The following is a 14,630-nucleotide window of genomic DNA, read 5'->3' as shown; positions in this document are numbered from 1 at the left end:
AGTGGAGCTTCCAGACTGAGGTGAACTAGGAAGAAAGGCTTGGTGATGTACTGTAGTTTTTATGCAAATAACCTGCACTTTTTTCATTTGTTTGCCAACCACACCCAACTTTTCATAAGTGCCACCATGTCGATTTCTTTTACATGTTGGTGTAAAAAAAAAATTAGCATAGTGCCCTCACAAAAATACCTTTCAGTGGAGGGGGGTGGACGTGGTTGGCAAACAGATGTAGAAGGCGTGCATTATATGTGTAAAAATACGATACTTCAAGAAATAAGCCAGTGAAAATGCTACGGATCACAGCGGTCTGATAGGCAGCCAATCATGGGGATGGCACAGGACCAGGCGGCATTTCGTTCCATTGTGCACGGGGGTCCCATGAGTCAGGGGCCGACTTCATGGCAGCCTCGATGGCAGGCAACAGCAACAATTTTTTTTCATCATTGGAACTAATGAAAGTAATAGTTTGGCATGTTAACATATGTCTAAAGGCATCAAAGAAAAAAATCTTGATTTTGCTACCCTTTTGAACTGTCTGTTTTTCAGTAGGCAAAGTATGTGTTGATTTCTCAGTTATGAAGTAACAAGAATAATAAATGGCAATTGTCCAGCACTTCCTATGTGTCAGGTGCTGCTGTGAGCTCATTTGATGCCCATAACCACCTCAGGAAGTAGATATAGTTACGACTTTATTATCCCCATTGTACGTACGAAGAAAGTGAAGCACAATTAGTCTAAGTAACTTACCTTAAAGTTACACAAGCCAGGCATTCTGTTCCAGAATTCATCCCTGCTGCTGCTTCTTAAGATAATAGATGAAGTTCTTAAGCCATGTGCAAGTAGTAAAAATCATTTAAAGTATGAGAGGCTATTTAGAAGTTCAGAAGAGGACATGGAACCAGGGATATCATTGCTGATGTCAGATGGATCCTGGCTGAAAGCAGAGAATACCAGAAAGATGTTTCCCTGTGTTTTATTGACTATGCAAAGGCATTCGACTGTGTGGGTCATAACAGATTATGGATAACATTGCGAAGGATGGGAATTCTAGAACATGTAATTGTGTTCATGAGGAATTTGTACATAGATCGAGAGGCAGTTGTTTGAACAGAACAAGAGGATACTGTGTGGTATAAAGTCAGGAAAGGTGTGTATCAGGGTTGTATCCTTCGCCATACCTATTCAATCTGTGTGCCGAGCAGATAATCTGAGAAGCTGGACTATATGAAGAAGAATGGGGTATCAGGATTGGAGGAAGACTCATTAACAGCCTGTGTTATGCAGATGACTCAACCTTGCTTGCTGAAAGTGAAGAGGATCTAAAGCACTTACTGATGAAGATCAAAGACCACAGCCTTCAGTATGGATTACACCTCAACATAAAGAAAACAGAAATTCTCACAACTGGACTGATAAGCATTATCATGATAAACAGAGAAAAGATTGAAGTTGTCAAGGATTTCATTTTACTTGGATTCACAATCAACACCTACGGAAGCAGCAGTCAAGAAATCAAGAGATGCATTGCGTTGGACAAAGATGTCACCTTGAAGACTAAGGTGCGCCCGACCCAAGCCATCGTATTTTCGTTCGCATCTTATACACGCGAAAGCTGGACAATGAATAAGGAAGACTGAAGAATTGACACCTTTGAATTGTGGTGTTGGTAAAGAATATTGAATTGCCAAAAGAACGAACAAATCTGTCTTGGAAGAAGTACAACCAGAATGCTCCTTAAAAGCAAAGATGGCGAGACTGCATCTCACATATTTTGAACATGTTATCAGGAGGGATCAGTCCTTGGAGAAGGACATCGTGCTTGGCAGAGTACAGGGTCAGCCGAAAAGAGGAAGACGCTCAACGAGATGGACTGACACAGTGGCTGCAACAATGGACTTAAGCATAACAACGATTGTGAGCATGGTGGAGGACCGGGCAGTGTTACGTTCTGTAGTACATAGGGTTGCTAGGAGTCGGTACCAACTCAATGGCACCTAACAACAACAACATTTAGAAATTGACGTTTGGGAAACAAATCTGAAATCAGCCTTGGCAGATTTGTGTTTCTGATGACTAACTGGATGACAATAATTTACACTGTTTTTACAGAATTATTTAATGGTGACACAGTGCTTATGGTTTTTTCACTTATAATTTATAGCATTTAAGCTCTGCCACTTACTAGAGATGGACCTTAGGCAAGTTATTTGATTCCTCTGGGCCTCAGCACCCTTATTTTTTAAATGGAGATAATAGTATTTACCTCATAGTATTGTTATGAACCAGATTATGGCTGTTGCCATGATTAAAGAAGCCAGGGCCCACCATAGGTGCTTGGTGTGTTTCTGGGCCCCATTGGTTATTTTCCTGAGAAAACATCAGAAAGCAGGGTCAGATCCCAGTGGGTATTTTTTTCTACAAGTCTCAGCTGCCTCCCCTTGCTCTTCCCCAGCCCCAACAACAGCACAGCAACCTAACTTGCCAACTTTGGCACTGTGGCTTCTTCTCTTGATGGCCTGCCTCTTTCTGTCACAGGTGGAAACAAGTCAACACCTGACCAATTCTTTGCTTAGGTCAGATACAAGAGATTGGGACTCCCCCAGATGGATCCATTGATAAATTCACAGTCCTCTATCTCAGAAGCCTTGTTGCTTTTCAGATTTGCTCATCAAATCCTCTTGTCCTTTACTTTTGTGCATAAGGACCTGTGGATTTTTCTGTTGCTCTCTGACATAAGGTTCCCTTTACCCCCTCATCCCCTCAACCCACTGCTGTCCAGTCAATTCTGACTCATACTGACCCTGTTGGACAGAGTAGAGCTGTCCCATAGGGTTTCCAAAGCTGTAAATTTTAAGGAAGCAGACCGCCACTTCTTTCTGCCACAGAGTGGCTGGTGGGTTCAAACCACCAACCTTTGGATGAGCAGCTGAGTGCTTTAACCACTGCACCACCAGGGCTCCTAGACCCCCTTTACTCTTCACCCCTTTACGCTTATTTGCCTGACAAGACCTTCGGACGTATTTCTTTTGGTATAATAACATCCCAGAGCAAGTTAAAATTTTTGGTTGGGATTTCACAAACACTGCTCTGTCTTTCTATCATTTAAGACAGAAGTTGGCAAACTTTCTTAAAGGGCTGAATAGTTAACATTTTAGATTCTGTGGACCAAGAGGCAAAATCAAATGAAGGCTGTTAGTAGTCCCTGTATAGCCATTTAAAATGTAACCATTTCAAAAGGTGAAAAACATCAGTTAGCTTACAAGTGGTAATAAAATAGACTGGATCTAACCCAGGGAACATAGTTTGCTGGCTCCTGATCTAAAATGATTTACAACTCTTTATTAATAAAAACATGTATAGGTATAAGAGTTCCATTACCATAGTTAAGCTTCGTAAGGGTAGGAATCATGATTTTCTTGTTCACTGATTTTTATCATAGTACCTGGCAAGGAATAAACACTCTAAGTATTTGCTGTTTAAATTGGATTGAACACAGGTAATACAAGCAGTGAGGCAACTCTGGAGAGTGGTGAGCCTTTCCTAAGATCCTTTTATCCTATTACAGAAACGTAACTGAGGTTTGAATAAAAAATATTTTAATGTCACAGTTTTCAGAAGTGGGGGATGTGGTAGATACATTTTAATACATCTAAGAACTATAATAATAAATGTACTAGGTACTGTATCACATATTTAAGTATATTAACACATTTAATCTTTAAAAAAAACCAGTGAGGTGGGGTCGCTATGAGTTGGAATTGACCAATGCAACGAGTTTGGTTTTTTGTTTTTTTTTTTGATGAGGTAGGTACTATTGTTACCCTCTACAGATGAGAAAATTGAGGCACAGAGAGATTAAGTAGCTTGTCCAAGGCCACACAGCTAGTAAATGGCAAAACTGGAATTCAGATCTCAGCCCCGGAATCCTTTTCCTAACCATTAAGTCCTACTGCCTCTCAGATTGGTTGAAACGAATTGTATTAGTTATTTTTATTCATGACTGCCACTAGATTGAAAAACTTAGCTAAATTTGATAAATTCTGTAGTAGGCACTTTTGATAAATTCCATGGTTCATTTTCTTTGTTTTCCATGTTTTTGCCTCAGGAGGCCAGGCGTATCATCCAGCAAACGCGTGTCCCAGGTCCAGATAGCTAAAGGGGTCGATTTTGAATCAGATGAGGTAATAAAGTCATATTGTTAAATGTTAATTTTTAACTGTTTTTAAAATGTAAATAGGCACTGCTGCTTAATTTCACTGACAATATTGTTTTGAACTGTAGTCAATAAGTAACATCTGTTAAGCGTCCATAAATGTAATTTTTTCAGATATTTTCATATTTGTGAATATTTGAAATATGGTTGTTACTCAGCTCTTACTAATTTGCCCAGTTAACAGTAAGATCAGAATAGTTTTTGCCAGCTTTTGTCATTTGTCTCTGGAAAAATGCTTATGATCATGATGATATTCCAGAAGCTTTTAATATTGTTTTAAGAGATTATTTATTAAGTGCCCACTTTGTGCTCTCCATGTATCTTGTACAAGGTGATACGTGGCCGTGATTTTTATGTCACAGAAGTCTGTAGGCGTTAACTGAGATACTACCTGGGAGGTCGTATGGAAGGACCTTAAATTCAATATGGTGCCTGAACCAGAAAACCAAAAAATCTCTTCTAACTTGAATGAGAAGGAATAGGAAGAAATACTTGCCTCTTGCCTTTATTCATTTGTTTTTCAATTAAGTTGAATTAAAGATACATGACCAAATGATACCGGCCTTTGCCTCACTTCCATGGCTGCCATTTGAGAGGCCTCCCCAAGTTTTTGGGAACTTCCCAGATTTGGAACTTCATCTGTTTCTATCTTGTTCGCTGTATCCCAGCTGTGGTTTTGAAGCAGCTTGAGGAGAGGACTCAACCCAAACGCAGGCAGCAGAGAAAAATGGCAGGGAAAGCTCAATCTACCCATCTAATAACATGTTGCCCATGAGAGGGAGGTCAGCCATTGCTGACTTGTTTGTTAAGTTCAAAGCATCTAAATAAGCACATGGTTACATGTCAGAGCTAAAACCGTAAGCTGGTTCATGTTAACTGCAAAGAAGAACTACTAGCACATTCTCTATTTCGTTTTGTGTTTATCTCTGGTTTATTAGCAATTTCTGTGTTTGACAGCAGAGAATAAATCAGTAGATGAGAGTGGATTTCTGTATCTCAAGGCATGCATTTCTCACCAGAGATAACTACTGTAGGCAACATTTCAATGTGGTAATACCACCAGTGAATCCAAATGACACCAAATAATTATCGCTTTTTATTAATGTCTTAAAAATAAAACAAAAATTTGTAAAAAGTTAGCTTTTCTCTTTTGAGTATTTATAGAATACATAAGAATCAATTTTACAGTATCCACATCAAATATATAACTTGGCTTATCTAAGATTTGTTAGTTTTTATTCTGTTTAGTTAAGTTCCTAAATAATATCCAGTATTCCTGTTTATTTTGACTTTGCATATAATCTGAAGCTCAGCAGCATGAGAAAGCTTTGAAACCGAAATACTTCATCAGCTTTTCCCAAAAAATGTTTGAAAGATTGCTTTGCTCGGTTTTTTCTTGCATCAATCCGGGAGTAGCTAGCTATTTCTAGCATTGAATGGGTAATAGCGAAACAAGAATTACACCTCTTTCTGAGTTAGAGCTTCTCCATGTGGCTTCATTATTTTCTTGGCTCTGAATTGTCCAGAGCAGCAGATATACCAGTAATAAAATATAAGTGGGACAAAACCTATTGAAAAAACAAATAGTAATGATTTGAGGAGTAATAATTTTTCTGGCTCACCCATACTGATTTGCCTTTACGAAGGTTAATAATTGAAAGAAATGTGTATATGTAGTGTAGGTATACACAGAAAGAGAGAACAGGATAATTCTTTTTCTTGTTTAAAACTTTTTTTTAATGCACTTTATATTTTAGAGTAGTATTAGGATTATAGAACAATCGTACAGCAAGTACAGAGTTTCCTATACCGCCTCCCACCTGCATGCAGTTCCTCCTATTATTTTAATGTCTTGCACTTGTTACAGTCGATGAACCAATATTGATTAAAGTCCGTGCTTTACTTTAGAGTTGTTCTTCGTGCTGTGCAGTCCTGTGGGTTTTGACAGATGCGTAACATCATAGATCCACCATGACAGTATCCGGCAGAATAGTCTTAAAAAACCCCGCTGCCGTTGAATAGTCTTACTGCCCTTAAAATGTCCTGCGCTTCACTTCTTCATCCCTATCCCCTAGAGGTTTATTTATGTGCACTGAGAATTTAATTGGACTTACTTGTTTCAACACTGAAGTAGCTATTAAGAAAGGAAGGAAGAGAGAAGATAACATATAGACAAGCTATTCACATTTTTAAAGGACATAGAAAAATGTGTTCTCTCCGCCCACCCCCCCCCCATGAAAGGAGAAAATGACTCTTGTTTTGCCCATAAAAACTTCTGTCTTAATGAAGTACAGGAATGATCACTAACATTGCATTTTTATGTCATTGCAGGATGATGATGATGACCCTTTTATGAACATTAATTCTTTAAGAAGAACCAGAAGATAATAATTTTAATGTCACTTAGAAATGTTCAGAATTCAGGAAGAATTGAAATGTTGCAAGCAAGAGTTTACAGCTGAAGAATTTTCTTAGGAATAGTTGTCAGATAGCTCCTTTTTTTTTAAGTGTTGCTCTTGACTGAAGAATTCAAAAGAAGCTTGCTTAACAGAGAAGTGATGTATAAGAACTTAACTATATTTTTGAATAGTATTTCCTGAACATGATTCCATTATTTGAGAAACTTCTCAGCTCAAGAACATAATAGCTTTTTTCCTCCTTATTTTTAATATGGTTGTTAATATAACCTGGGGATGCTCCTGTAAAATTTAGAATGTTATTTTCCTGACATGTATTAGTGTTCATCTTACTTATGAAGAGCTTTGCTTAAATATCATTCTTGAGTGAAGGAGAAAGTAAATCTACCATTAAACATTTCTGCTTCATGATCAAAGACTATGCCAGTATTTTAATGTGGTTACATTTAACCAAATTTGAGGAAAACAGCTTATAAAATTTAACTTCTTTAGAGATTCTGAATTTCCTGTAGGTAAAAAAATATATGTGAAATAGCACCTAAGCTGTTTGTTGCTAAGTATGTTTTCTTTTTCTAATGCTTGTTACAGTATCAGCTTCTGAGATTTTGGATGATGAGATGTACCTTGTACTTCAAAAATAAGATGTAAGTTTGTATTAAAAATAGAACAGTCTGATGTAGCAAGGTGTATGTAAGTTTTTATGTGAGAGACTGACTCGATTTGTAAACTTTCACTGGAAGCACAATAAAAATTATTTTAAAAAAGGATGTTCAAAAATTATGAGAACATATTAGTTAGTATGATTTAAAATCTTAGTCTAAGGTTATGAATAATAGAAAAAAGGGTAATCGATATTACCATGTAATAATCACCTGCAGTCAATGGCAGGCCACCTATCTAAAAATCTCAGCTCTCCTTGGGAGGGATGAGTAATACAATTAAAAGTCTCGGATATCAAAAAAAAAAAAAGAACAGTCTGTCAGACGTACCTTGAGTTACTCCACTTGTAGCAAAGATGCTGAAAGGCTATGTTCCCATTGAGTGGTAGTAGTTTTCTCTGTTATTCTCTGTCGTTTATAATTCTTCTCTTTTTATCTGTTTCTAAGAAGAAAAGGGTTAAAAAAATTTTTTTAAATATCATTTTGGAAAATATTGAAGAACTTTTTTGAGATAGAGTAGTCTGTTGAACATTATGGTTTCATTAGATTAAAATATTCAAATATAACTTCTGTGGAACATTAATGCCAAGATTTCTCAATGATATTTTTATCTTACCAGTGGTTCATATAAAACATCTCTGAACGAGCAGTTTTGGAAATCTTAGTGAAGTAGCCCATATTAAGTTTCCTTTTTCTTAATTGTTTTAAAGGGGAAAAAAAATTTCTCTTTAAATTTAAATTAAATAATCTTACTATGTAAAAAGGCCCCTGAGAATATTTTTTGTTTTAATCTTATGAGGTAGCTATATTTAAATACTCCTTAAGGAAGGCGTAGGTTTGACTGTACAGAAGCCTGACATTTCTTCTTCGGCAGAAACAGTTGACTCAGCAACATTCATGACTATCAGAATAGTCATACTTGAGATATGTCAAATTATAAAAGAACATTTGGATAGCAGCTGCCTCTATATTATAGCATCTTTGAAATGGCCTAAGTCAAAACTTGTAATAAAACATTCTAATGAGTTTCTTAAAAAATATTTTTCATGCCTGAACCCGTTGCCTTTGAGTCGATTCCAGCTCGTAGCGACCCTATAGGACAGAGTAGAACTTCCCCCAAAGTTTCCAAGGAGCGACTGGTGGATTTGAACTGCCCACCTTTTGGTTAGCAGCCATAGCACTTAACCACTATGCTACCAGGGTTTCTACACGTGAGTATAAGGATGATTTTAGCCAATGCCAATAGCATTAACTCACTAGAAGGCATTGTCCTGTGCAGTATTCTCAGCCAGATCTACCCACATCATTAGTGGAATTTAACTCTAATGTCCCCAGTACCTGAACCAAGGAGAGATTCAGTTAGGGGTGGTAGTTGTTTTCCATGATGGCGTGGAAGCTGGTACGGGGTGGCAGTCCCAACACATGGCACACTGACTGTCAGACTGAGCTATAGGCAGCGTCAGCTAATAGCTCTTCTCCACTGCCAGTTAGGTAATGGCTGGTGAGGGTGGTAGTGAGGAGATGTCCCAAAAGTACCCTAATAAGGCTTTCTCCCTTTTTAAAAATTGCTCTAGAGTATGAAAGAGCTGCTAAATGTGCTGCAGTTAGCTGCCAAGGAGAGTGATTCCATGGCAGTTACAGAGGGTGAAAATCTCTACAGCTAATTCAAGTCATTTTGTGAATAGTACTGGCGCAGTGGTTAAAGTGCTCGGCTGCTACTGGGAAGGTTGGTGGTTTGAACCCACTCACCCTTCCACGGGAAAAAAAGACCTGGTGACCTGCTCCCATAAAGATTCACAGCCTTGGAAACCCTATGGGGCAATTCTACTCTGTCCTGTAGGACCGCTGTGGGTTGGAATTGACCCCATGGGATACAACAACAGCAGTGTGTGTCAAGCCCTGGAAATAAGATAATTAAAATGTGAAAGAAACACCTTTTGATTAATTATTGTTGCATAGTTAAATATACCGCATATTTAACTGATATTCTGTACTGATGCAGCAAAATCTAATTCTTTTTACAATTTTCAGACATGTTGGTGTGGGTGTGTAGTTGTCTTTCAGATGATTCCAGAGACCTGCAGATAATCTTGGAGACTGTGAGACAGCAGTGATGAAAACATTCTGAGAAAAATGTCTGTAGGGAATCCTGTCACTTAACCAAAGAATTTTTTTTTCCTCTCTTTTTTGGTGTTTTATTTCCTATCATAAAAATGCAATAGTCCATTTACAAGTTTAAGAGTGCATTGTAGTTCTGGAAAATTCTAGGAAATGTTACTGGTGCTTAGAAAATTCAGGGATGTAAACACGCAACCTTTAATTCATGTACATTTAAAAAATTTTTTCTCAACTTTAGGAATTGTGAAATATAAACAGAAAAGCCAGTAAAATATTTATATATCTACATATATACATATACACACACACATATATACCTGGTGGCACGGTGGTTAACACATTGGCAGCTAACCAAAAAGGTCAGTAGTTCGAATCCACCAGCCATTCTTTGGAAACCCTTTGGGGCAGTTCTGCTCTGTGCTACAGGGTTGCTATGAGTAGGAATTGACTTGACGGCAACTGGTTTGGGTTTTTTGATTATGTTTGTTGTGGAAACCCTTGTGGCTTAGTGGTTAAGTGATATGGCTGCTAACCAAGAGGTTGGTAGTTCAAGTCCACCGGGCGCTCCTTGGAAACTCTAGGGGACAGTTCTACTCTGACCTATAGGGTCACCATGAGTCGGAATCAACTCGATGGCAACGAATTTGGTTTTTTTGGTTTATATATGTTGTCGTTAGGTGCTGTCGAGTTGGTTCCAACTTGTAGTGACCCTGTGTACAACAGAACAAAACACTGCCCAGTCCTGCATCATTCTCACAATCGTTACGTTTGAGCCCATTGTTGCACCCGTTGTGTCAATCAGCCTTATTGAGGGTCTTCTCTTTGACTGACCAAGCGTGATGTTCTTCTCCAGGGACTGGTCCCTCGTAATAACATGTCCAAAGTGCATGAGACAAACTCTCGCCATCCTTGCTTCTAAGGAGCATTCTGGCTGTGCTTCCAAGATAGACTTGTTCATTCTTCTGGCAGTCCATGGTATATTCAATATCCTTTGCCAACACCATAATTCAAGTGTGTCAATTCTTCAGTCTTCCATGTTCACTGTCCAGCTTTTGCATATCATGCTATTGAAAATACCATGACTTGGGTCAGACACACCTTAGTCCTTCAAAGTGACATTTTTGCTTTTTAACACTTTAATGAGGTCTTTTGCAGTGGATTTGCCCAATGCAATCTGTTGTTTGATTTGACTGCTGCTTCCGTGGGTGTTAACTGTGAATCCAAGTAAAATGAAATCCTTGACAACCACAGTATTATCTCTATCATGATGTTGCTTGTTGGTCTAGTTGTGAAGATTTTTCTTTATGTTGAGGTATAATCCATCCTGAAGGTGTCATGCTGGTGCAGTGGTTAAAGCACTCGATATTTACAGCATTGGAAGTCCTATGGGGCAGTTCTGCTCTGTCCTGTACAGTCACTGTGAATTGGAATCAAGTCACCAGCAATGGTTGTTTTTTTTTCTTTTCAGTTGATCCATACTGAACGCTGTAGTCTTTGATCTTCATCAGTAGTAAGTGCTTCAAGTCCTCTTTGCTTTTAGCAAGCAAGGTTGTGTCATCTGCATATCACAGGTTGTTAATGAGTCTTTCTCCAGTCCTGTTGCCTCATTCTTCATATAATCTAGCCTCTTGGATTATTTGGTCAGCATACACATGCAATAAGTATGGTGAAAGATACAACCCTGGCGCACACCTTTCCTGATTTTAAACAAGGCAGTATCCCCTTGTTCTGTTTGAACGACTGCCTCTTGGTCTATGTATAGGTTCCTCGTGAACAGAAGTGTTCTGGAATTCCCATTCTTCACAATGTTATCCATAATTTGTTATGATTCACACAATCGAATGGCTTTGCATAGTTAATAAAACACAGGCAAATATCTTCCTCGTGTTCTCTGCTTTCAGCCAAGGTCCATCTGACGTCAGCAATGATATCCCTCCTTCCATGTCCTCTTCTGAATCTGGCTTGAATTTCTGGCAGTTCTCGGTCCATGTGCTGCCGCAACCGTTTTTGAATTACCTTGAGCTAAATGTTACTTGGGTGTGGTATTAATGATATTGTTCGGTAATTTTCGCCTTCTAGCGGATCACCTTTCTTTGAAATGGGCACAAATATGGATCTCTTCCTGTTGGTTGGCCAAGTAGCTTTCTTCCAAATTTCTTGACATAGATGAGTGAGCACCTCCAGCGCTGCATTTGTTGAAACGTCTCAGTTGGTTTTCCATCAGTTCCTGGAGCCTTGTTTTTCACCAGTGCCTTCAGTGCAGCTTGGACTTCTTTCTTTAATAGCATCAGTTCTTGATCGTATTCTACCTCCTAAAATGGTTGAATGTCGACCAATTCTTTTTGGTGTAGTGGCTGTGTATTCCTTCCATGTGCTTTTCATATTCTCTGCGTCATTAAATATTTTGCCTATAGAATCCTTCAGAATTGCAACTTCTAGGCTTAAATTTTTCTTTCAGCTTAGGAAATGCCGAGTGTGTTCTTCCCTTTTGGTTTTCTAACTCCAGGTCTTTGCAGCTTTCGTTATAATACTTGGTTGTCTCAAGCCACCCTTTGAAATATTCTGTTTATCAAGTGACAGTCCGGAAAGCTTGACTCCATCCACATCATTAAGATTGACTCTGCTTTGAGGAGGCAGCTCTTCCCTGTCATATTTTGAGTGCCTTTCAACCTGAGGGTCTCATCTCCTGGCACTGCATCAGACAATGTTCACTAATATTCATAAGGTTTTCACTTGTCAGTTTTTTCAGAAGTAGACTGCCAGGTCATTCTTCCTAGGCTGTCTTAGTCTGGAAGCTCCACTGAAACCTGTCCATCAAGATGGACCTTGCTGGTGTTTGAAATATTGGTGGCATAGCTTCCAGCATCACAGCAACACGCAAGCCACCACAGTACAACAAACTGACAGGTGAGTGGTATATATATATATATACACACACACATGTGTGTGTGTATGTGTGTATGTATATATATACACACACAAATATGTGTACATACAGTTTAACAATTACAGTAAAACCTGTGAAAGCTGGAACCTATGTAAGAGAGAAACCTGTCAGAGAAGGAAGATAAAATATTCCCCACTAAAATGGATGATATAGAAGTGGTAAGACTGCACCCTGTCAAAGGCGGAAAATTTGCAAGACCCAGAAAAACAAGGCAGTCCCATGGAGCTCTGGCACTCACTGTGTATAGTGAGCAGTCTTGTTATTACTATACAGGTCAAGAAGTAGAACATTACTGTTGTCGAGTTCAACTCAAAGTGACCCCATAGGATAGAGTAGAACTACCCTATAGGGTTTCTTAGACTGTAATCTTTACGGAGCAGATTGCCAGGTCTTTTCTCCGGAGGAGCAGCTGGTAGGTTCGAAGCACCGACCTTTCAGTTAGCAGCTGCTGTAGTGCCCAGAAGTCCAGCTAGCGTACTTGCCTCCTCTCCTCTAGATAACCAGTCCTGACTTCTGTAATTTAGATGCCCTTCCTCGTACCACAAGGAGGTGCTTCCACCATTAGATGCAGTTAGGATGATGCAACTGCAAATCTGAAATTAAGAAAGGGTAGTTTTGCAATAAATTTGAAACCTATGCAGTAATACTAAATCCGTGCAGTAATACCAAAATCAGCCTTCTAATCTTATATGTAAATTGCTTTACATATTTCACCTAGCTCAGCATGTTAATAGGGAAATTGTCAGTTTGATGGGTTTGACTTACAAAAGTTCAAGAAGAAAATGTTTAATGTCTTAATAAACAGAAAAATCCTTATTAAGGAAATTTGAGTAAAAACAGTCTCCCAATGTAACATTTTCTCTTTGAAACATATTACATTTAAAGATAACTTTTCCAAGAAATAATCTGATAGCCTTTTTTTGCATCTGTCACATGCATAGCATTAATTCCATAGCATTTTGTGGCTTTTTAAAACTAACTGCCATTAAAATTATGGAAGTTTTATGTAATAAAGATTTGATTTTTTGAGTCCAAAGAGCTTCTGTATTCTTGAATGAAAACTGTTCAGATTTCCTCATTTTCTTACCTAGTTTCCTTTTAATGTTTTTGAACTCAGTGTTCATTAGCAAGGTGTGAAAATACTAGTATCCTAGTTTGATCTCTCTGAAGCTGGTTCACGTAGCTTGGTATTGCCATGTGTGCACGTGTATATGTTTACCATGACTGATCACTAGATCTGATTTTTAGCTGTTTTTAAGTTATAAAACCAATGCGTATTTACTGTTCAAGATTCAGACATTGAAATATGCATCACAAAGTGTGCGTTTCTCCCCAGACATAACCTGTCAAAAATTTGATACATATTTCTCCAATTATTCTTGGTACGACAACCGAAAGAAATTGTTGAATTAGAATCCCAAATCATAAACGAAATCTTTCAGTCCTTATGTCAAGGTACGTACTCACCTTGGTACCTATCTTGACATCCTGAGTTTTCCACATCTGCCTTGTCAACCGCTTTTTATTGAACCATTATTGTTCATTTTGAGAGAAAACGTACTGGTTTCCAATGTGTAATTTAAATGTTATTGCTCAGTTTGGGTCAAGTAGAAGAATACTTAATCTATGGTGCCTTGATGGCAGAAGTGGAAAGTGATTTTCAAGGGCCTCTTGTCTGGCAATTACGCTCATGATTGATTTGCTGAACGAGGCACAATGGTTATTAGACTGGCTGAACCAGGCCACGCTTTGTTCTGTCTCTCAGAGCTGAGGTGCAGTCCTGATGACTCATATGCAGACACCCAAAACCAGTGCATAAGGACCCTTGATCACACTGCCTGCTTAATTTCAAGGGTTTCATGTTTGTTATATTTAAAAGTCCGTATTTGCCACACTACAAGCTTATAAACTCCAGTCTACCTATTAGTGCATTTGAGCAAATTTTGCTAGAGGCAAAAAGTCATTGCTAAATGAGAGGCACAACTGCATTTCTGTTGGTCCTTTGGTAGCCTGGAGATACGGCTCGCAGCTTGTGAAAGGAAGGCCTTCAGTTTACATTCATGAAAATGCCTTGCCTTGGTTTTTTCGTAAAAATTTAAGATTGGAAATAAATAAACATTGATATCAATCCATTATAGGCATACCTCAAGGCCCCAATAATTTATTATTCCAATCCTGATTTCTGAGTTTTTTAGTAGTGCTTTAAGTCCAGAGCACATTTTAAAAACATTTAATTTTGAAATAACATCAGATTTACAGAAAATTTGAAATAATAC

At 38.3% G+C, this 14,630-nt stretch overlaps 1 protein-coding gene across 6 annotated transcripts in view; it reads left to right on the top strand.

The window, feature by feature from the left end:
• MRE11 (MRE11 homolog, double strand break repair nuclease) overlaps positions 1-14,367 on the top strand; it is an 87,796-nt gene extending 73,429 nt beyond the window's left edge. For 3 of the 6 annotated variants that reach the window (XM_064288832.1, XM_023554724.2, XM_010595392.3), the window contains exons 19-20: positions 4,106-4,181; positions 6,545-14,356. In XM_064288832.1, coding sequence (XP_064144902.1) covers positions 4,106-4,181; positions 6,545-6,601 — 133 coding nt within the window. In that variant the 3' untranslated portion in view covers positions 6,602-14,356. Of the gene's footprint in view, positions 1-4,105; positions 4,182-6,544 lie in introns of all 6 variants that reach the window. The other 3 variants (XM_064288830.1, XM_064288833.1, XM_064288831.1) reach the window with 3 other exon arrangements.
• The last annotated feature ends 263 nt before the right edge of the window (positions 14,368-14,630 follow it).

The sequence above is a fragment of the Loxodonta africana genome, chromosome 7 (genome assembly GCF_030014295.1).
Source record: "Loxodonta africana isolate mLoxAfr1 chromosome 7, mLoxAfr1.hap2, whole genome shotgun sequence".
Taxonomy (NCBI): Eukaryota; Metazoa; Chordata; class Mammalia; order Proboscidea; family Elephantidae; genus Loxodonta; species Loxodonta africana.
The sequence above is the reverse complement of the archived record's forward strand: the minus strand, read 5'-3'. Positions and strand labels throughout refer to the sequence as shown.